Source organism: Elaeis guineensis, chromosome 13 (assembly GCF_000442705.2).
Source record: "Elaeis guineensis isolate ETL-2024a chromosome 13, EG11, whole genome shotgun sequence".
NCBI lineage: Eukaryota > Viridiplantae > Streptophyta > Magnoliopsida > Arecales > Arecaceae > Elaeis > Elaeis guineensis.
In genome coordinates, this window is record NC_026005.2 from 70,680,772 (window position 1) to 70,701,889 (window position 21,118).

Sequence of the window (21,118 nt, forward strand, 5' to 3'; positions counted from 1 at the left end):
GGGGTGGCGGTGGAGGGGCTGGGGGAGGCACGGGAGGCTCTTAGGGCCGGGGAGGGGAGGCGAGGGGGGTTGGTGGTGCCTAAGCCCAGGGAGGAGAAGGGGTTTGATGGCATCAGAGCTGAGAGAGGAGAGGGGAGGGGATTTGGTGGTCTCACACAGCCGGATGCAGTGCGGACGACGGGTGCATCACAGATAGCGATGGGGCGAAGCCACAGCGGGGGTGGCACGGTCGCAGGAGGAGGGGGGTCTGCGGTGGAGAAGAAGAAGCACGGGGGGTTGCCTTCCTTCACCGCTCTTCTTTTTTTTTCTTTCATTTTTTTTCTATTTTTCTTTTTTCTTTCACTTTCTTTTCTATTTTCATAAAATTATTTATATTTTATATTTTATTTCATAAAATATTTCATCTCTTATTATTATGTTTAATTTTTATTTAATATTAATTTTTAAAATAATTAATTTTTAAAAATTTTAGTTAAGAATAAAAAAAAATTTGAGTTAACTTCGATTCCTATCTTTGTATGAACCAAGTAACAACAATGGGAACCATCCATTTCGATTCGGATTCCGATCATGAACCATATGCTTCGGAGGATTAGCACATTCCGATTCCAATCCATTCTGATTCCGATTCCAATCACGAACCAAGCATTTCCTTAAAGGTTTTTCTTTGCTTATTTTCTTCTCTCCAGCCCATTTATTAGCCTAGAAAATTATAGATTGATACATGAAACTCATGGTTGTTTATTTTATTCATGCGCTAATTTGGTTAAAGACAAATTCATTTACGAGGAGTGCCTTGAAAATGAATGCTAGGTAAGATGGTTATTCAAAATTTCAAATTACTTACTTGCTACAGAATTCTAATAGAAAAGAAGTTTTTCAATTTATTGTGCTTACAATCAAATACGATTGAAGCACATAGACTTCCATGCAGAAAGTATGAATTTTTTTCAGCCAAATTATGCCATGTTGACAAGTGTTAAATTTGCAATGTATCAATATCTCCAATATTTTGATTGAAAATATTTCAAAAATTAATGGCTATCGTCATCGATCACCTCAAAAAATTTCCTGACTCCTCTGCTTATCTAAAGCAACCCATGTACTGAAGCTCGACCGCTATTAGGTTTATCTTTGTAGCCTTTGCCCCGAAAGCATTTACCCGATAGAGGTCTATCTTTGTATCTTTTAGTTACATATCTTCAAAAATACCAAAAATATACCTCTTTTATTTTGAAGGCATAATTACGCTAATCTTAGGGGTGTTTGGTTCGCAATCGGAATCAAAATGGAAATAAAAATCGGAATGGCTTAGAATCGAAATCGGAATGATCCAATCCCCTGAAGCATTTGGTTCGTGATCGGAATCGAAATCAGAATGAAAGTTTGAATCCATAGAGGACAGTAGGGATTGAGGGGGTGTTTGGTTGGGAGGAGTAGGGGTCTAAAATTGAAATCGGAATGGATGACTCCTATTTCAATCGTTTGATTGGAAGGAATCTTATTTTGATTCCGATTTCGAGATGGAATAGAAATGACTCAATCTATATAGAACTCAATCTCTATTCTTCTCTATGGATTCAAACTTTTATTTCAATTTCGATTCCGATTACGAACCAAACGCTTCGGGGGATTTGGCCATTCCGATTCCCATTCCCATTCTGATTTCGGTTGCGAACCAAATACCCCCTGAGTTCTATATAGATTAAGCCATTTCCATTCCATCCTGAAATCGGAATCGGACTCCTCCCAACCAAACGGTTGGAATGGGAGTCACCTATTTCGATTCTAATTTCAGACCTCTACTTTTCCCAATCAAATACCCCCAAATCAAAATGAAACTCCTTCCAATCAAATAGTTAAAATAGTAATTACTTATTTTCATTCCAATTCCAGACCCCAACTTCCCCTAACCATCCACCCCCTTAATCTAATTCGGCCCAAAAAACTAGGTGAATTATTACGATACTTCTTAAAGGCAATCCAATCTAAGGTATCTAGAACAAAACCCAGCTTGTGCAAAAGTTTTTAGCTCAATACACGTATAGATCAGGTGTTGGTTGTGCAAAAACCCATTATTACCGAGAGCCGTGAAACCCAAAAAAAGAAGAAAAAAAAAAAAACTAAAATATGTTATGATGGTCATACATTTCTTGTGATAAAAATAAGTGCAACACCATGCATGGATAACAGGATGAGTAGGATGGATCCACAACAAAATACAAATGGTAGTCGAATGGGCATGAACAGAAATTTCTCTGCCAATTATCCAAGATTAACCTTTGTTCCTGCCAGATAAAACTGTTGCCTTATTTTAACTTGTTTTTAAAGTGATATCTGTCATCTAGTGCATCGTTTATGCCACTTAATTTTGAGGGCCATATGGAACAACCCCAAGCACAATAGATCTTCCCCACTAGTTTGCATCCTGGCACGCTTCTTTTGGTAAGGTGGTATCATGTCATCCTTCTCTCTATCCAACATGGAGTGAGTAAAACTTCCGAGGTTGACTTAGAATCTTGCTTAGATTTTCAGTGTTGAGATATGAGATTTTTTTCCTCCCACTCTTGGGCTAAGCAAACAAAACCTCAATTTTTAGCATCAACTAACCCCACCAAGACCAGCCAAATATAGTGCCCTAGCAACAACATTGCCAGCCATAATACATGTTGCAACGAATGAGCTTTTCTTCACATTTCTTTCACAATCTTGCCATACAGTACTGCCTTATTTCCAGTAAAATGTGCCCTCCGTTGCCACAAAAAACAGCGAGGAAAGGCAACAACATCAGCAGATACCAAGAATGATGGTTGGACAGAATAACTTGTGCCTGAGAATATCATCCTTAAGATCTCCTCCAACCCTATGCTTTGCACAAAGAAACAGGCCAATACAAAAGGAGTTATGATTCTAGCTTCGTGTTAGGCACCGCATTAGCTGGACCAAATAACAGCTCCAAACAAAAGTCTGATCCACATATCGATTTGCCCCTGCTCCCAACTTTATCCAAGTCCCGTAGCGAAAACTGCATGTACCAATGACTTGTGTCACAAATATGCAATTCAAAGAAGCAAACCATGATCCCCGAGTGTCATTGTGCAAAACAAAGCATGTTTAAAGTTGAAGCAATGGCAGCAGTGGTGGTGATTTTCACAGGTGCGGCAGTGGAAGCTGCTACATTGGTTTTGGCACGAATCAGGTGACACCGACATGAAGGAACGGAAGTGACAAATGACAACCATAGTGGTGATGGTAATGGTAGGTTGGAGTGGAGGGCAACAATGGCAGTGATGGAGGGATGGCAGGGGAGGGGGCTGTTGATGTTGAGCAATTGTGAGAAGTATGGCACAGAGGGTGGTGGCAGGATCGGAGGCTAGAAATGGAGGTAGAGAATGGTGGCTGCAGTGGTGGTAGTAGCAGAGACAGCAAATGGCGGATGCAAGTGGTGACTTGGCAACATCAGTGGATGGGTGGTGGTATGAGGTGCTAATAGCAGATGTTTACGGGAAGGTATGATGGCCGAATGATTTGTTCTCATTTTCAAATTTGAGTGTCTTCTTCATTTGAATTGTGTTTCCAATGAGAAACTAAGTAGGGCCTTAGCTTTGAAAACTCCATATGCTCATTTATTATAACTAAGCTACCAAATTGAGACCAAATCATCTAGTGTGAATACTACACAGTCCATAAAAGTAGTTTCCCCCTTGACAGCTTCAATATCATTCAATACTAAAATCATCATCCCCTAATTTTCATCCAGTGTCTCCAATTCTGTTCGTTTACTTTCAAAGGCTTCAGCTCAAAGAAATTGATACTTGTGGCCTAATTTAAATGACATGATAGAGTGATCGTTTTTTTCATGTGTAATGTTCACTATTATCAATAAGTATAATTTGAAGCTACATAATCATATATTTGAAAGAACTAATTTATCCAAGTTCAATGATACCTATTGTATTTTTTTTTGGAATTTCTGGGTATTTAGAAACTATTGTGGTGTGTATTATTGATTATGATATAAAATCACACCTTTTTTTAAATCAGGGCAAGACACATTCATTAACTTGATAATTGCAAGACTTAAAATTGCTTTGACCACAAAGTTAAACGGTTGTAGGAGTCAAACATACTTCTATGATCATGTTCTCAATAAGGTAGAAGTAACCCATTAATGAGTTCCAATTGATGATTGAAGCATACAGGAGTGCTGATGACACAAATTTGAAGCAGTCTACCTTGACCCACTAATTTTATTGTGAAACCTTCAAGTGTCATTGACCTTCTCTGGCATGCACTAACCTTTCATCATGCACCATAGTACCTCCACAATCTCAAAGCTTTTCACTAGTGTTTGTGAAGGATGAAAATGATATTCAATGCAAAAATAGTAGATCTTATCCTAATTTAAAATGTCAATGCATGGGATCATACCTGTAGTAGACTGCTTCTAATAAAAGCTGTGTTGAAGCAGACATAGAAGAGACGCCCTCCAATCATCTTTTCATAGAAGATAACTCGCAAGTCTCCAGTTACCTGACAAAAATGATCTAGGAATTGTAGTCCAGGATCAAAAGGTAATCACGTAGATACAAATGTAATAGAGAATTAAAAGTTTACTTGTAAAGGTTTGTCAAAATAGTAGTCAAGACAAGTCTTCTGGTATATGGCTGAACTCTCTGTATCCATTTGCACTACATAGCGGGGTGTCTCTCTTTCATAGTTATCCTCTTCGCTGTCACTGTTGACGAAGGAGAGGTAGTACCGGGGACTGCTCGCCCTATGATGTCCATGTTTGATCTGCCTGCAACAACCCCTTGCAACTTCGACTGATGGACGATAGAGTTGACCAGAAACCTATAAAAAGTGCACGGCCACAATAAAAGATGAAGAAAGAAGTTGCAAATGGCAGATCAAAGGCATTAAAAGTTTAGCTGATTTAAGTAGAATATGGGCTTGAATTAGTTGAGTTGGCTTGAACTAGTTGGGTCATGCTACAAATACTGTGTTTACAGTTTTTCATGGAGTTGGATGTATCCAAATAAATGAGGAACCTAGTGACCCGGATCAAATTACACAAGCACACACACACACTCAGACTATATATATTGAAGTTGATATTCAAAATTGAAGACAATCTGATTTTTCAAATCAATAAACACCACACTGCATAACTAAAATGAGATCACCTAAACAATAGTTCAATATCCAAATTCCATGAGGCCTTTTACTGCAATGTGACAAGAGATGTTAGTGTTCTCAACAGATGAAAATCCCCTTTACTCAAGCCCTTGAAAAGCATAACTCCCAGAATAACACATTACATAGCATGTCTTATTCCACCTTGAGGAAACATATACTTAGCATTTTATTGATAATCACATGTCATGGCTTAAATCAAAATTTTAAAATATACAAACAATTTTTGGGGAGTGCAGAAAAGCAAAAAATAATAATAAAACTATAAAATTAAAACAGATAACAATAAAATTTAGAAGAAGCTAGCCGTTCTTCCTAGTTTTGTAATACAAATGCTTTTCAACCCATCAATTGTTTTTTCAAAAGAAAAAGGAAAATGAGTGTGGAACTAGAACATGGCACAGAAAATGAAGATTCTCTTGCCATCCTTGAAGATTGTAAGTTGTTTCTCTAAAAAAAAGATACCAAGTTAGGCTTATTGACTCACCTCTTGCAATTCAGCAACCACAAAGAAGACCGAGTTAATGTTGACTGTGTCGTACAGACGAATTCGCCGCAATTCTCTCTTAGTTGGCCGAGGCAAAGTAACACTAGGTGGGCCATTAACCATAGGAAAAGTTAGTAGTTTAGACCAGTACCCAACATAACGACGCTGGCTTGGTATGGAGACCTGCCATCAAGCAACTCACAAGTATCAATGTCAGTGCTTATTGAAAGCAAGAAGTTACCTTAATATTGCTTATGTTAAATTACACTATCAAAAGTTCTTGATAATTCAACAAACATTTTAAATCTGATAGAAAAGACATTTTCCATATTGATCTTGGAGAATTTTTTGAGAGATTCATAGTGTTATAGTAGAGATTGATGTTTTGTGTTGGATTTACTACCATTCAGTATGCCAATACTGGTTTTGAAACCTATATCGGTATCCAACTAGTACAATGTTGGTACAACCTAGTTCTCGATGGCACCACTCAATAGTGCATAATAAGTATCCCTTTCATGGTTCGCGAAACCACCCAATTCTAGGCATGCCGAACCGGTGGCCAACTGGGAACGAGAAACCAATAAGGGGGAGAGGGAGAAAAAAAACAAGAGAGAGAGATTGAGAGAGGGGAGGGAAGGAGAGAGAGGGTCTCCAGAGGCCACTGGAGGGCAGCCGAGCTCGTTGCACCACTATCGAGCTCGATAGAAGCTAGAGGAGGGTGAAGGGAGGGAAGGAGAGGGAGAGGGAAAGAAGGTCGTTGGAGGTCCCTCGAGAACCAGCAAGGCCACTGGCAGCCATGAAGGCCGGTGAAGGCCTCGAAACAGGGGCTCCACCGGCCTCGATGGCCTTCAAGGGCCTCCTCTCCCTCTCCTCTCCTTCGCTCCCTCTCCCTCTCCTCTCCTTCCCTCCCTCCTCCTCTGGCTTCCACTGAGCTCGGCAGCGGCACAACAAGCTCGGCTACCCTCCCGTGGCCTCCGATAGCCTCCGAAAGGAAGGCCTCTCTCCCTCCCTTTCTCTCACTCCCCTCTCTCATTCTCCCTCCACCCTCTCTCTATGTTGGTTCGTGCCTGATACAGAATGTCATGGGAGCATATCGACCCGTATCACAGGTCAACTAGTCCGAGCTGTAATACCAACACAGCGAACCTAGATCCCTTCCCTACTGGTGCAGGTCAATAGACTTGGCATGGATCGGTACAATTAAATACTGGCTGCGATTAAATATTTAGCCCTTGTTTGATCAGGAAATTTTATTCTCGACCCTTAATTTCAGTGATGGCTTGCTTGCATGTCCAGAAAAGTCATGATTCACTATTACGCATGTACATAAGCATAATTGAGTGCAAAAATAAGGCCTAACTGTGTATTAAAGACTAAATACTAAATAAAACTTGGACAAATAATAACCACACCATGGTAGTGAAAGAAAGGGTTGGGAATCAATTTGCTCCATCCAATATAAAATAATCTACCCATGCATTGATACCAAGCTCTTAGTGACTGAATTCACGCATAGTTTTGGTTCCCCTAACTAAGTCAATATTCTAATGAGGTGGTTATAAGCAAGGTTATCAGTACCAACCTGTCTCACCTAGTACAAGGCATACCATTCCAATCTGCTATAATATTGGTCGGGTAGAAGGGCCCTAGGACTGTACCAATACATGGTATAGATACTATGCCCTCCGACAGTGCACCACATGTTGGTGCGAACCAACTCGTGCTGATAAGCTACTAGCACAGGGTCCAATACTGAGGTTATAAAAATTGGTTATAAGAGTCTAGTAGTGACAAGTGCAAGGTTTTAAATCCCCTAGGACAAAGGGTGCTCCACTTTCTTCATGGAATAGGATGCTTCGTTATCCCGTCCTGTCTTAGCACCAGTCCCGATCATGCAATCCGATAAATATCCTCTCTCTCCCCCCCTTTTCTTTCTTTTCTTCTACCTTTCTTTCTTTTCTGATCCTGATTTTGTTTCTTTTTTCCTTTTCCCTCTTTTTCTTTCCTTTCTTCCTTCTTTTCTTCCTTTCTTTTTCTTCTCTCTTCCTTTCTTTCATCTTTCTTTTTGTTCTTCTTTCCCTTCACCTTTTCCTTTTCTTCATCTTTCCTTCTTTCATCCTTTCCTCTTTCTTCTTCTCTCCCGTGTAGATGGGTTTCAGAGTCTTGACCCCATCCCAGTCCCATTTTCTCACAGAAAAGGACAGGATGGCCGAAAGACCCCCCATCCTACTAGGACATAAAACCTTGTGTGTAAAAGGTTGTCCTTCTAGTGGGTAATTAAGATACATATTAGCGTATTTCAGAAAAAGCTAATCCTTCATGACAATATGCAACCAAAAAGGGATTGATGGGAAATGATGCTACGTGTGAAACCCCACCATGCATCCCCTTTTGCTTAGTAAGCAAACTGATTTTCGTACAATCAAACAACAATTAATATAATACTTTTACTGGAGAAAAATACCAATTTCTCTAACATAACTAGATTCTTCCACATACCTCGACCCAAAATTTTGTTTCCATAAGCTTCAAGTTTCTCAACCAAACACTAAACATCAATTAGCAAATTGCAATGTTTGTCTAAAATTGTTGGGATGAGGATAAGGAAAGGAGTGGAATGAGATTCAAAAAAGGAGAAGTTAAGAACACAGCATTTTTTTTTCTTGAACCACACCTCCTATGGTTCTACATATTGAGTAGGACAAAACCAATGGGGTCTTGGAAAGACCAAAGTGCATAGACTCCCTAGAGTTGGTGATTTAAAATACTTGAGTCAAAATAGACCAAATTAAAACCTAGTGATCAAATTACTAATTACATGTATAAAAGTGCCCATTAAAGTGAGAACCAGCAAAAACAACTTAGCAACTCAAGGTCAAAATTATAGCTTTAGACAGTTGTTTTTTCCCCTTGGGATAGAGGGACAGGGTTACAATGTGCATACCAGTGTGATTTTGAGGGATGAGGTTGCCAACTTCGTACAGAAGAACTGGTTTAAGAAGAATGCAAGATACATGTGGTTAATCCTAGAGTTTGTGATGTTAGTTTTATTGTGTGAATTATGGACTGACTTATAGATTTGAATCTATGAAGTGATAGAATATGTGAATGCTGATGTTGCCCTATGGAGTATGAACCACTGATGTGATGATCCATTATGCTTCATGAATGATTTTTTTCTAGTATGTTGAAAATATTTATTTGGTTATTTTCATATTCAAATCAGACTGCATCTTGCTTTTTTCAAGATTTGATGTATTGGCATAATATCCGTTTCATCTCATATCCACATTCTGTACTTGTTCCATGATCTAAAAATATATTGTATCAGCAACGTAATATCAGAGTGGCCTTCATGCCCCTCTGATCTAGCCGAGATAGTTCTAACCATAAAAACTAAACCCCTGGATTTCCTTCTTCAGTCCCATCTACATCTCACTTCTAACCAATTCCATCCTTGCAAACCATCTAACTTTCCTTCAAAAGCATGGTCAAGGCTCTGATTTAGACAAACATACCCTATCCTGCTATCCATCCATCCCATACAGCAATCCATAAATTCCCAGACTCCATGCAGTATATTCGTTCTCCTGATTTCTAATCAAAATTAGGTACATTCACAAAGCAAGTCTCACCGTAGCAACTTCTTTAGTCGAATCTCATCTTGAAAGAGACATCCCTTCATCAGTTCATCTTACATGCCTTATGTGCTGCCTCAGAGATGAAGATTTATAACACAGCAAAGTTGCAAAAAAATAAGATATTGAAAAAAATAGGCAGATATATAGAGCGCTGCCATTGCTACTTTCTACTATCAGGCCAGAAGGAACAGTAGAACTCCACATCCCTTTTCGAAGGCCTTTACAAAGATGGGGTGTCCCTTCTGTGGGCAATGGAGCAAGTTAAAATAAATGATGGTGGGGTTTTACCTACATAACTGGGTTTCTCATTTGCTTGCAACAAATGCATGTGAAATAAACCATACACACAATAGAAAAAGAGTATTGTTTATTAGTTTGGAAAAGCTAGATATTTATCTATATTTTGCAACTATGATCATGGCCTAGTGAGATCTCAAAAAATGCATGATTAGTCCCACTAGGTCCAGTAACTTTGCTTTGAATGCCTTAAAAGATTGCTGCAGCAAGCATTTTGCATGCACATAATTACTATATCTTATGCAGGTCTCCTTTCCATTCCCATTTATATAAAGAACAAAAATACTTAGCATACCAGCTACTAGTATCTCTCTAGTAAACACCACTAAAATTCTGGGTGAAACTAAAAGATGCAAGGCACATACCCCTTCATTATTAATAGTCCGTCTATTTGCATACAATTGAAGAGCTTCATCTGCAGACATGCCACTATAAACAAGATAAGCACATACCATCAAGCCTGTTCGGCCTTTGCCAGCCTAAAAATCAAATACAAAGGATTCATTAAGAAGAAGCAGAAACATGATATAGAAATGAGAAGGACTAAATACAAACCAAAGACTCCTCCCCATAAAAAATAAAATAAAATAAAATAAAAAGGAAGTGTCTGGATCTTACCATACAATGGACAACAGCAATGTTCTGTGGATCATTAGAAAGCCATGAATATACACTTTCACAAAAAATTTTGATCATTGATAAAGGTGGAACATGGTTGTCATCAAAAGGGAAAACCTCCACATGTCCATGAAAATGTGATGGATTGTAGCTTTCTTCTGCACACAAGTTGTAAACCTACAAATATCCATAGCAAAACAAGGTAATGAAAGAAATAAACAAGAAATATGCACTATGTATCAATAAGAGAGAACAAAGTAGAGCACGCAATGACACTACAGGCTTGTTTGGCATTGCTTTTATTTCATGTTTTCTATTTTAAAAACAAAATTACAGAAACCAAGAAGAAAAATATGACCATGCTGTTATTTTTATTTTCTATTTTTTAAAAGTTATTTTCATTATTTCTAGAAAAATGAAAGTAAGAAATCCTTACTTTCAATATTTTCAAAAGCAAAAAACTAATATTTTTTAACAACACCAACACTACCTCCACGACCATCACCAACACCTCCATCCAAGGTTTGCAGACTTGGTACCGGAGCCCATGTCAGATGGCCGACGGTACGGATCGGTATGGATCTATATCGGACTGGGCCGGCGCAAACCGACACAAGAAAAAGAAGCAAACCGAGAGGAGAAAAAGGGAGAGAGAAAGAGAGATAGAGAGAGGGGGGAAGAAAGAAAGGAGGAGAAAGAGTCGAAGAGACCATCGGACGTCCTCCGACTGGCCGTCGTGGCCGCCAGACGGTGCAGTCCATGTGTGTGGCATCGCGAGCGTGAAACAGGGGCGATACCCCTATTTCAAGATATTTTATTTTAAAAGTCGAAAAAATGTGAAGCCAACAATCCGACTTCACTGTTTTTGCATTTTTCTTTAAAAAAATTCAAAAAATCAAGCCGACAATGGATTTGCCGGCTTCACTTAAAGTGAAGACGGCAAATCAATTACCGACTTCACCATTCATCATATTTTTAAAAAAAACGTGACGAAGGAATGGGGCAGTAGCCCCTATTCCGTAGCCGCAGATCCGCTCATGCGGTTTCCGCCGGTTGATGGCCACGACGGCCACCCGACGAGCTCCGACGGGCCCTCCATCGACTGCACCTCCCTCCGATAAGTCGCTTCTCCCCTCTCTCTCTCTCGCTTAAAAATTCTATCGGACGAATCAAGCTGCGAAGGCTTCCGTCGCCCTCTGACGGCCACAACGGGCCATCGCCAGCCTCCAATGGTATCGTGGTCTCTCTCCCTCTCCTCTCTCTTTTCCTCTCTTTCTCCCTCGACACTAGTGTGTGCCGCTTTCCAAGCCGGAACCGTCTTAGTTTTCCACCGGTCTGGTTCGACACACCCCAAACCATCCGATTCGGGACGGTTCTGAAAATCATGCCTCTACCAACATTGCTGTTCCACAGCCACCTTGACGCTACTGGCACCACCATTGCCACCATTACTACATTCATGACATAGCCAATGCCCCCACAACCTCCAACACAACCAATGTCATCACCGCCTACACCACACCATTGTCTTTACCTCCACATCATTGGTGCCCCCAACACCACCACCATTGCTACCACTAACACTGCCATTACCATTGTCATTGCCTCCACCACACCGATGTTGCCATCATTACTGCCTCTACCATACTAATGCTAGCTCCGCCATCGACGCAACACCTCCCCTGCCTCTTGGCTACTATCACCGCCTCTATTACTGTCACCATCTTTGTTTTTAAAAATAACTGACTACACTACACATGTTTATATTTCTAAATATTATAAAAAATAGAAATAAATTAAAAAAAATGTGTGTGTTTGTGTACGAATGTATGTATGTATGCATGCGCGTGCATGCATGTATGTTGACTGTAGTGGATGCTATTGTAAGTTAAGTGAAAAAAGGTACAAAAGCTATGATGGTGAGTATACAATCACTTAGCTGATGCTTGCAAGCAAGGTTTTAAATCTCCTGGGATGGGGGTGTCCCAGTTTTCCCATGAAACAGGATGTCCTACATCCCAATCAAGCATCCCAATACCTACTTGGGACAACTTTTTATTTTTAAAATTTTTTTCTTAACATACATATTAATTTTACTTTTTTATTTTTTTAACATGTTTGAACTTCACAAGCTGGCATATTTCTTCACATACTGTCTTGCTTATATATATATATATATATATATATATATATATAAAGCTAGCACTATAATTTCTTGTAGCCTTCAGGTTATTGGAAATCCTTTCTTGATTATTAAGCGAAGATCTCTTATGATTGAAGTGCATGAGTCCCTAACAAGGCAAACATGAAGGGGATTGATGAAAAATGATGATTTTCACTGCACAAAGTTTCATTGCATAACAAACCCCTTTTATCTTTTAATACTTTAGCATTGTAACTTACAATTTGATGCTTAAACAGCATATGAATGGCCATGAAGTAAGCAAGATTGTCACATTATGTAAAGAAAATATGCATAAGAAAATTTATTTGGTGCATTTTCATAAACTATTGCTCAGAGAGTTAACATGGTGACCTATTCTAGAGAAGAGGACAAGCAAGAAACATTATCTAAATTTTCATATTTATGAGAAATAAAGGTTGAACTTGGTTGAAATATTTTTCTTTTATTTTTCAATATTATTTTAAATATATAATATTACATATGTATACAATAAAATATATTTTCTCTTTGGTGTTTTTTCTTTTATTTTTACTTAATAATATTTTTAAATATAAAATGTTATATAATTATTATATTTTTATTTTAAAATTTTTATATAATATTTCTGAGGAAAAAGTTACGTGCTGAATGTCAACTTTGAACTCTTGCACCCTTGTTGAGGTTGAACTTAACCTCCTCCCTCTAACCACAAACCTAAACCATTTGTTGTGGTTCAAAATCATAACTAAATTATGCTTAAGAAATTCAGAGTTAGGTAAAGAAAAAAAGAAAACGAAAAGACTAGATCATCTGTTCTTGAACCTTCTGTTCTCCATCACTTCTGCTCCGGTCCAGTTCGTTCCTCCCTCTCTTCTTGTCCCTCCCCTCCTCCTCCTCCCATCCCTCCCAATTGATCTCTTCTTCCCACCCCACGGAACCAGAGTCCTGATTAAGGAGAGCCCGATAGGATAGGTGATGAAGGCCCCGGACCACTAGTCGTCAACTTTGGATCTGTCAAGCGGGTTAGCAGAGAACATGAGGAAATTGATCACTATTGGCACTAGGGAGGCCGACATCAGCATTGCAAGATGAAAGCAGGGTGGCCATATTGGTGCATGTCTCAGCTAGGAGGAAGGTGGGAAATGCAGGACAGCCCACGAACGTGGGTTTTGGTCTCACATCCATCCTTGGTCCTATAATCTCAAATGAACGGGATGGACAACCAGGACCCCTATTTTTCTAAATGACATAATAGTGTTCCCAAACTTGAAAGTACACTGCAACCAAATTATCAAGTATTTAAGCTGTCATAAATCAATTTAAAGAGTATAATATCCTGAGTCTCATTGGATTATCCATTGTAATCTAATATCCAAATTCAAACCAACAGCATGCTGTTACTATGGATAACCAAAACCACCAGGTTCAAAGGAGACAAGAATCAAAGAAAAATCACAATGAAGATAAAGCAAATTTAAGAACAATGCAGGAGGGGGCCCCAAAGAAGGGTAGTATAATGAATTAGCAATAATGGTCACAAATCCACCGAATGTACCATTCTAAACACATATTAAATAATTTGGGTTTCCCTGAGCATTTCCCATACAGCTATTCAGTGCAATCTTGAAGGTACTTTAATTGATGGATGGTACCTGATATGTGAGTATGAACACTAATTCTACTCATAGAATATTAATATATATGTATTGCAATTTTGTATAATAATCATATTACATAAGACCTTATAAGGTGAAACAATCTAAAGTCATATCACTCCCTTTCACCATCCAATCCCAAAACTAGCTCAGTTGTAAGCATTCCACTGACATACCAAAATGAAAAGTATGGCATATAACCAATTTCCCCAGCAAGTTGTCAATTAATTATAATTATCATAAGAAAAAAAGCAAGAAATTATACTAGACTAACGAGTGCTATTTATCCTTTCAGGTACAATAAAATTGCATGCTATATTAATGAAGATAAACATAGAACAAAAGTAACATGAGAAATTACCCTGTAGGCACCTGGATGTCTCATATCTAAAACAGTTTTGACCTGCCAGAGAGGATTCCGATACATGGCACGCATGCGCTCTGCAGGGAATGACATGGCCAACAAGCGGTCTGTAATATATGACATATCCAGATCATATCCAGCAACAAGCATTCGCCTCCTTTTCCTTGAGACAAAGTATCTAATGTAGAAAACATTGGCAACATAACTAAGTAGTTTTGCGGGCCATCAGGGCCTGCCACAGTCTTGACCTTTGCAGTCCCCTGCTTTGAGAATTTTGACCCCATTGTGACCTACTTTGTGATCCACACAAATAAATTTTCTGGGTCTCTAGTTAACCTGCAAGTCCAACATCCAAAAAAAGGTATCGCAGGTTAATGTTGAAATTTTTAATTATGCTTGTTAGAATCTTCCAACGAAAAATCATTTGCATTTTCATACATCTTAGAGCTCTAAACTGTGAAAAATTGAAAATGAAAGAACACTGAGAAGTTCTGAAACCAAGATGGAAGTCACAAGAAAGGATATCGAATAGAATATAGATTATATCATTAATAGGAATACATAGCAGATAAGGATTCATAAAACCTATCCCTAATAGTTGGGTTAGACCATATTAGCAACGTTTATCATGACAAGCACAAAGTTGATAATCTCAATAGCAAAGATGATGCTTTGACTTGATTTATGGTCTTAGAAATACGTGATTCATGATTTAGAAGCATCCAAATCTGTCATAGTTTGGAATATATGTATCTTAAATAATGTTTGCAGCCCCTATACCGGACCTCGCACCAATACCCAACCAGTACAGCCCATAACCAGTGTTGCATGGGCACGGATAAAAGAATTGAATTCGGACAAGTATCTAAGTGTTTGACTCAGTAAGAAAGACAATGACAGATATGAGATATGTAGGATAATGCAAAAATTTAACTAAATTATACTTTAAACATTATTTGTTTAAACATTAAAAAGAAAATGTTAAAAAGCTATCATTTGTAAAGATCTTTCAATATATGTGTTTCTAATAGAACTTTTCAATTAATTTAAGGATGTTAGCAAAATAATATTTTGCAAGGTTGTTAATACCTATGTCCTTAGCAAATCTCGAAAAGTAACAACTACTCCCTCCTAATATCAAATTAGAGAATCAAACTCATTGTTGGTAGAGTTTAATTCTCTTCTAATCTTTAAAAGTTACTAAAAAACTTCATAAGTATCCAAGTATCTCATACATATCCAACTCAGATACATATCATACATGGATTTTTTGGAATTGGATGCTAGTTTCCAAGTAACATTGTCTGTATCGAGTAGTGGGATGTTACATACCTAAATAGCTACACTTGTTTGAGGCATATTGATACTTGGTACACTATGAGTACAATATGGTACTACAATACTAGGTGGTACAGCAGACCGTGATCTTAAAAAATGTTGATCATGTGTAACAATGTGGACTCGATTTATATGGCCCACCATGCATTCAAGCATCCTAGCTGAACTAATGTTGTCAGGTCTTTTGATATTTGACTTCCATAATTACTAATACTACATAGTGATAGACAATGATTGATCATGTAATCAAATTACATGACCACAATGTATTTGCAGCTAAAAGGATTTAGGCTTAGATCTTGTAAACAGAAATATACATAATCACTCTATTTATAAATGTTATATATACAGGGGAAACTCTTCTTGAGTAACATCCAATGCACATTAAGAACTAGATGAAGAAAAGTAGGAAAAATAATAACTACATTAGCCAAACCTAGTAGGTCAAGTATAGAAGCCTTTCTTCTCTTTGGACTTGTAGAAGGAGCCATGTGTACATCTTGCTACCTACCCAAAGAGATCTGGGATGCGCCTATAGATGCAGCTTCCTTCAGGAGGTCGCTTGGATCAATGATGGTGTATCTTGGGTGGATGGCACTCCATCCATTCATACTTCTTAATCACAAGGCACGGGAAGTCTAGAGGCAAAGAAGAGAAAATGGAAGAATAGAATGACAGTCAAAGAGGGAGGCAAAATTCATGCCCCCATAGGAAGGATGCTGCATATCAATGCTACATCTTTCAACTATTGAGAAGGGTTGAGGCATGGGGAGGATGCAATCTCTTAACACTCCTGCTCAAGCCACCAACATTGGGCAATCATAAAATCATAAGATGAATGTGCAAAACAATGAGGGGGGTGGGGGGAGATATGATGACTAAAAGAGCGAGAAGTGACAGGTTTGAAACAGTTGAGAAGGTTTGGGGGTAGGAAGTTGCATCCCTTCTATTTGGCATTAATGCAACTAGAAAAGAAATACTCTATTAAACATAATAGTCATGACAGAAGAGGATGTTGCTTCACCGCATTTCTTCGCATCAAAGCTTCAGCTTCCGGCGACACAGCATGGTGTCCCACCCTCCTGAGTGTCAGGGAAGGACAAGTCTAGAAATAGACAGGATGGGATGGGACATCCACCTTCCTGAGTGTTGGGAGTTGGGACTTGGTGCATCGCATTCCATGGAAAAACCTGAACAACCCCATCTCATGGTATTTAAACCTTGCTTTATATAGATCTTAATGCACATTCAAGATTTTGAGATGTGTTTGAAGACAAATACCATTGCTTTAGACCTTTTATAAGAGCATTCATGAATAACTTCAATGGTTTACTCTATGTATTCAAAATATGGCACTTTACAGCCCTCAAGCTGTAATATAGAATGACCAGGAGTTTCAATTTGGCTATCATATTTGAAGATCGGTCATCCAATTCTTCACGGTTGAAATTATTGAGTTAGTGGATGAAATTGGGTACCCACCTTTGGCTTATCATTTCTGTTGTGAACAAGCAATGATATTCTGCCCCTATGGGACATGATTTTAATGCATTCATCAACACTCTTGAGTAGCCACCTGACAAATAGGGCAGCCTTAGGTTCTGATGATCCTCTTGTACTTGGTCTACCTTGATCTCCTATTTCTGAGGAAATTTTTATCCACTGTAGATGTATTTTGATTGCTTTAACAGAAAAAAATTGGTCCAAAGATAGTTCATAGATGACAAAAATGGTTAATCTAGGATACCATACAGTATACATAGCATCCAACAAGAAAGCCACTGCAGAAGGAACACATCCAGAATGAAGCTGAATATGATTCCATGTTCATTATATGATATAACCATCCATTCCTCCAAACTTAATGAAGAAAAGTTTGAACTGTGTCACACAGAAGAACTAGAGGAAACAAAAAAATTTACATATTCATATTTCTTAAAGCACTTCTTGGGGTTGGATTTCTTCTAATTGTTAGTAGCCCATTAAGGAGAAGCTGTTGTTAAAGTAAGGGAATTCTTGTTAGGGCTGTTAAATGTGGATGCTCTAGTGTTGTTGGCTATTTTATCTCTATTCTTTCTTATCTTTCTTCTTCCTCATTCTAACTGACTATGTGAGATTCTGCCATACATTTATTAGATTCTAGTAGAACCTAATATTGTCAGGAAATTGTGAATCCAGTCCCTCAATTCATTTTTTAAAAAGACCTGGGTAATGTGTTCTATTGCCAATTTACCATTAAATTTGGTTTTAGATTTCTTCGAATAACAATTATTTGAGGGTAGAAAACATGATTGTTGCACACACAAATTTTCAGATTAATTTTCATAATTCCTCTCTTCAAATACATGACACTATGAAAAAGAAGGTAATAAGATAAAATAGAAAGGAAAATCCCAGACATGTCATTCAAAATTCAATTCTTAGAGCATTCTATGTGTTCTTCCCTATCAAAATCTAAACATATCTATAATCTATTTCCAACATCACCAACCAAATTATTGCAGAACTGCATAAAAAGTAGCAAAAAACCTAAAATCACAATTCAAAATCCATTTCAACCAAAAAAGCATAAAAACATATTATCTCCACTTAATCAATTTTGATTTCTTGGAAAAGGAAATAGCTTAAATGCTAGTCTAATGCACGTAGAGCCCCATTCTTTAAACTCGGAGAAATTTCAAGTTTTGGTCCTAGTGCAACTAATTATAGGGGAAAAGCATATTTAATATCCATATCTAATCAAATTGTTTGTCCATTTCCGATAGAATCATTTGCCAAAGAACAACATCTCCCAAAAAGAAGCATGAAACTCAACTCCCAAATGATGAATATTTAAATTTTGTTATAATACGAAAAATTCAAGGGGAATTTCAGGCGCACCTAGAGACCCGAATCTCTAAACTCAGAAAGTTCCCGTTTTGATCCCCTCCGAGAAACCCCAGGGCACATGGCGTTCACACCGGGGTAATTACCTGCCCTAAGAGCCCAAACCGGCCGCCTAGGGCAGGAAAGACGAAGAATCGCAACCCTAGATGTTTTGATTCCAGCAAAAGGAGAGGGATTCCACCGGAGAAGGGAAGGGATAAGGATCGAAGCCCCATGGCAGCTATATTTGGGGGGAGGATGAGGCCGCATTCTCCCAGCCCTAAATCGGGAGAGAAGGAAGGCGAGATTCGAGGGCTATGGTCCTAACCCTAGATTAGCATTCGCCCGGACGAGGGAGGGGGACACGCCCGGGCGGGGAAGGGGTGTTCCGTTAACCCGCGGAGATGAAAGAGTTTGGCGCTTCTCGGTGGAGGCAGCTAATGGGTCTGAAAGCCCACCCAAGACCTTTCTCCAGTTGGATGCATCCATGGGTGCAAATTGATTGGATAGAACTAGATCACAAGTGATCCTGATTCAACCTAATTTTTTGATCAAATTTTAATATTAGATCCAAACTCAAATCAATAAAAAATTAAATTATATTAGGTCAGATCTATGATCAAAATTTTCGATCTAATGGATCATTTAGATCAGATCAAATCTATGTATAATCCGATCCTAATCCAAAAAATTCGAATCCAGTTCATATTCAGATCAGATTTGGATCAAATATAGCCAACTATATCTTAATTATTACATAGCTAACTACTATTAACTATATAAATAGATAATAAATAATATTACTCTCGAAACAATATTATCCACACAAGTCTTAAATCATAGCTTATAGGCTCAAATATACTTGGATCCTGCCGTATATTGATTTGGGTTGGATTAGGTCATAGAGTAGAAGATCCAAAATTGATCCAGAAATCAAACAAGTCGAGTCTGAATTCACAGTAAATCTGACTCAAAAAATAGAAAAGATCCAATTTTAGAATATGACCCAGCTCTATGGGTCATTTAAAATGAGTTGGATTGGATCTAAAGAGGTTGGATCATGTGGATCATGGGTCAACCTGGCCCATTTATAGTTTTAGATGAATGGGGTTGGATCAAGCTAAAAAAAATTAATTTTTATTGCACATCAATAAATTTATTTTTTAGCCTCAGGTTGTGATTTGTGAAGAGATATATATATCCAAGTCATGCTCAGGGTGGATTTTACCATTATCTGTATCCAGTTCAGATTTATTTAGGGTAGAATCAAAGTATTCAATGAGATGAAGTAAATTGCCAACCCTGGTGTATATCATTTAGAATGAACTAAATTTTTCCAACCTAATCTCATCTTATACCATATTCTAGTTCGATTGATTTAGTATCAAGTTCACTGTTGAATCAGATTAAGTCAATTTGACTAAGTCACATCTATAGTCTATAAAATACATGAGAGGGGAGTTCAAAACTCCCCCAAAATGCCATGTGTCACCATTTCTCTTGAGTTGCTACATCGACTACTTATGCATGTCATCCACCAACTAGTGCATATTTGTTGATGCTCCCCATCATGCTAGTTGATCTAGCGGCCCATTCTTCTATATCATGTACACATGTCAGCAACCTATCACCATATATGTCACCTTTCCTACCAAATTATCAAATCAACATCTTTTGCTCCATGTCAACATGCATGAGAATTATCTTGCCATGTCATCTTTCCATACTATCCTCATTCATAACACGTACGAGCAATGCACTACTGTTCGACATCTATCTTAGCCAATCACTTGCATTGTGAAAAAAAAAAAAAAAAGCCACATGTGGGTTGATAGAGGTACCTCTTACCTCATTATTAAATGAGAGAAATACCATCACATTGCATGTAAAATAAATGGCCAATGTCTTATTAAATTAACTTTTAATGGAGAGAAGTTTTAGCCTAAATAGGACATCCAATGAGCCATCTTTATATGGAGGGAGAGCTTTCAATGTAAAATAGGACATCCAATGCCCTACCGAGTTAAATGAACTTTAAATAGAGTTGGAGCTTTTAATTTGAAACAAGATATCCAATGAATGAAAAAAATAAAAAAGAAAAAAAATACGCATTCCACTTTAGAATGCTATAGATGAAAAAAGGGATAGAGCAAAGGAGATTGATTGATTAGCTATACTGCATGGAGAATTTTTATGCGATGATCGATCATGTTCAAGTCTTTTCAAACATTCTGTCTCATCGGGTCATTCTCCAGATTGGCCTCCTATGGGATGAGTAGAGAGGATGGACTCAGCTATATGTAGAAAAAAATTGAGCTATGAAAAATAATAGGATTATATGAGTTCACTGAAGAAAGGTAAGTTTAGCGTTTGTTTTGTTTTTTGGTTCTCCTTTTTAATTCTTTTACTTCCTCGTCAGTTTGTTAGGAGAAGAAGACATCACAAAAAATGTTAGCTCCCTTTTTAATTCTTTTACTTCCTTAAGCAAAA

At 38.0% G+C, this 21,118-nt stretch overlaps 1 protein-coding gene across 2 annotated transcripts; it reads right to left on the reverse strand.

Moving 5' to 3' along the window:
* Nucleotides 1-2,667: 2,667 nt before the first annotated feature.
* Nucleotides 2,668-19,039, reverse strand: LOC105056003 (phosphatidylinositol 3,4,5-trisphosphate 3-phosphatase and protein-tyrosine-phosphatase PTEN1). 2 transcript variants are annotated; one of them, XM_073247950.1, is made up of 9 exons: nucleotides 18,644-19,039; nucleotides 16,200-16,953; nucleotides 14,423-14,761; nucleotides 10,243-10,419; nucleotides 9,990-10,103; nucleotides 5,684-5,866; nucleotides 4,618-4,854; nucleotides 4,432-4,533; nucleotides 2,668-3,025 (listed from the first exon to the last, which is right to left on the reverse strand). In XM_073247950.1, the coding sequence occupies exons 3-9, from the start codon at nucleotides 14,573-14,575 to the stop codon at nucleotides 2,903-2,905; spliced, it is 1,089 nt and encodes a 362-aa protein (XP_073104051.1). In that variant the 5' UTR covers nucleotides 14,576-14,761; nucleotides 16,200-16,953; nucleotides 18,644-19,039; the 3' UTR covers nucleotides 2,668-2,902. The 2 variants fall into 2 exon arrangements, with proteins under 2 accessions (XP_073104051.1, XP_010936365.2); XM_010938063.4 differs by lacking the exon at nucleotides 16,200-16,953.
* Nucleotides 19,040-21,118: the final 2,079 nt, after the last annotated feature.

What these genes read in the sequence shown, in the direction of transcription:
- LOC105056003 (XM_010938063.4), bottom strand. Translation starts at nt 14,575, where the DNA reads ATGCTTGTTGCTGGATATGATCTGGATATGTCATATATTACAGACCGC. An exon ending in TTGCTGTTGTCCATTGTATG is followed by an intron (nt 10,104 to 10,242) that starts GTAAGATCCAGA and finishes TTTGATTTTTAG; the next exon opens with GCTGGCAAAGGCCGAACAGG. An exon ending in TTAGAAGCAGTCTACTACAG is followed by an intron (nt 3,026 to 4,431) that starts GTATGATCCCAT and finishes TGGTACATGCAG; the next exon opens with TTTTCGCTACGGGACTTGGA.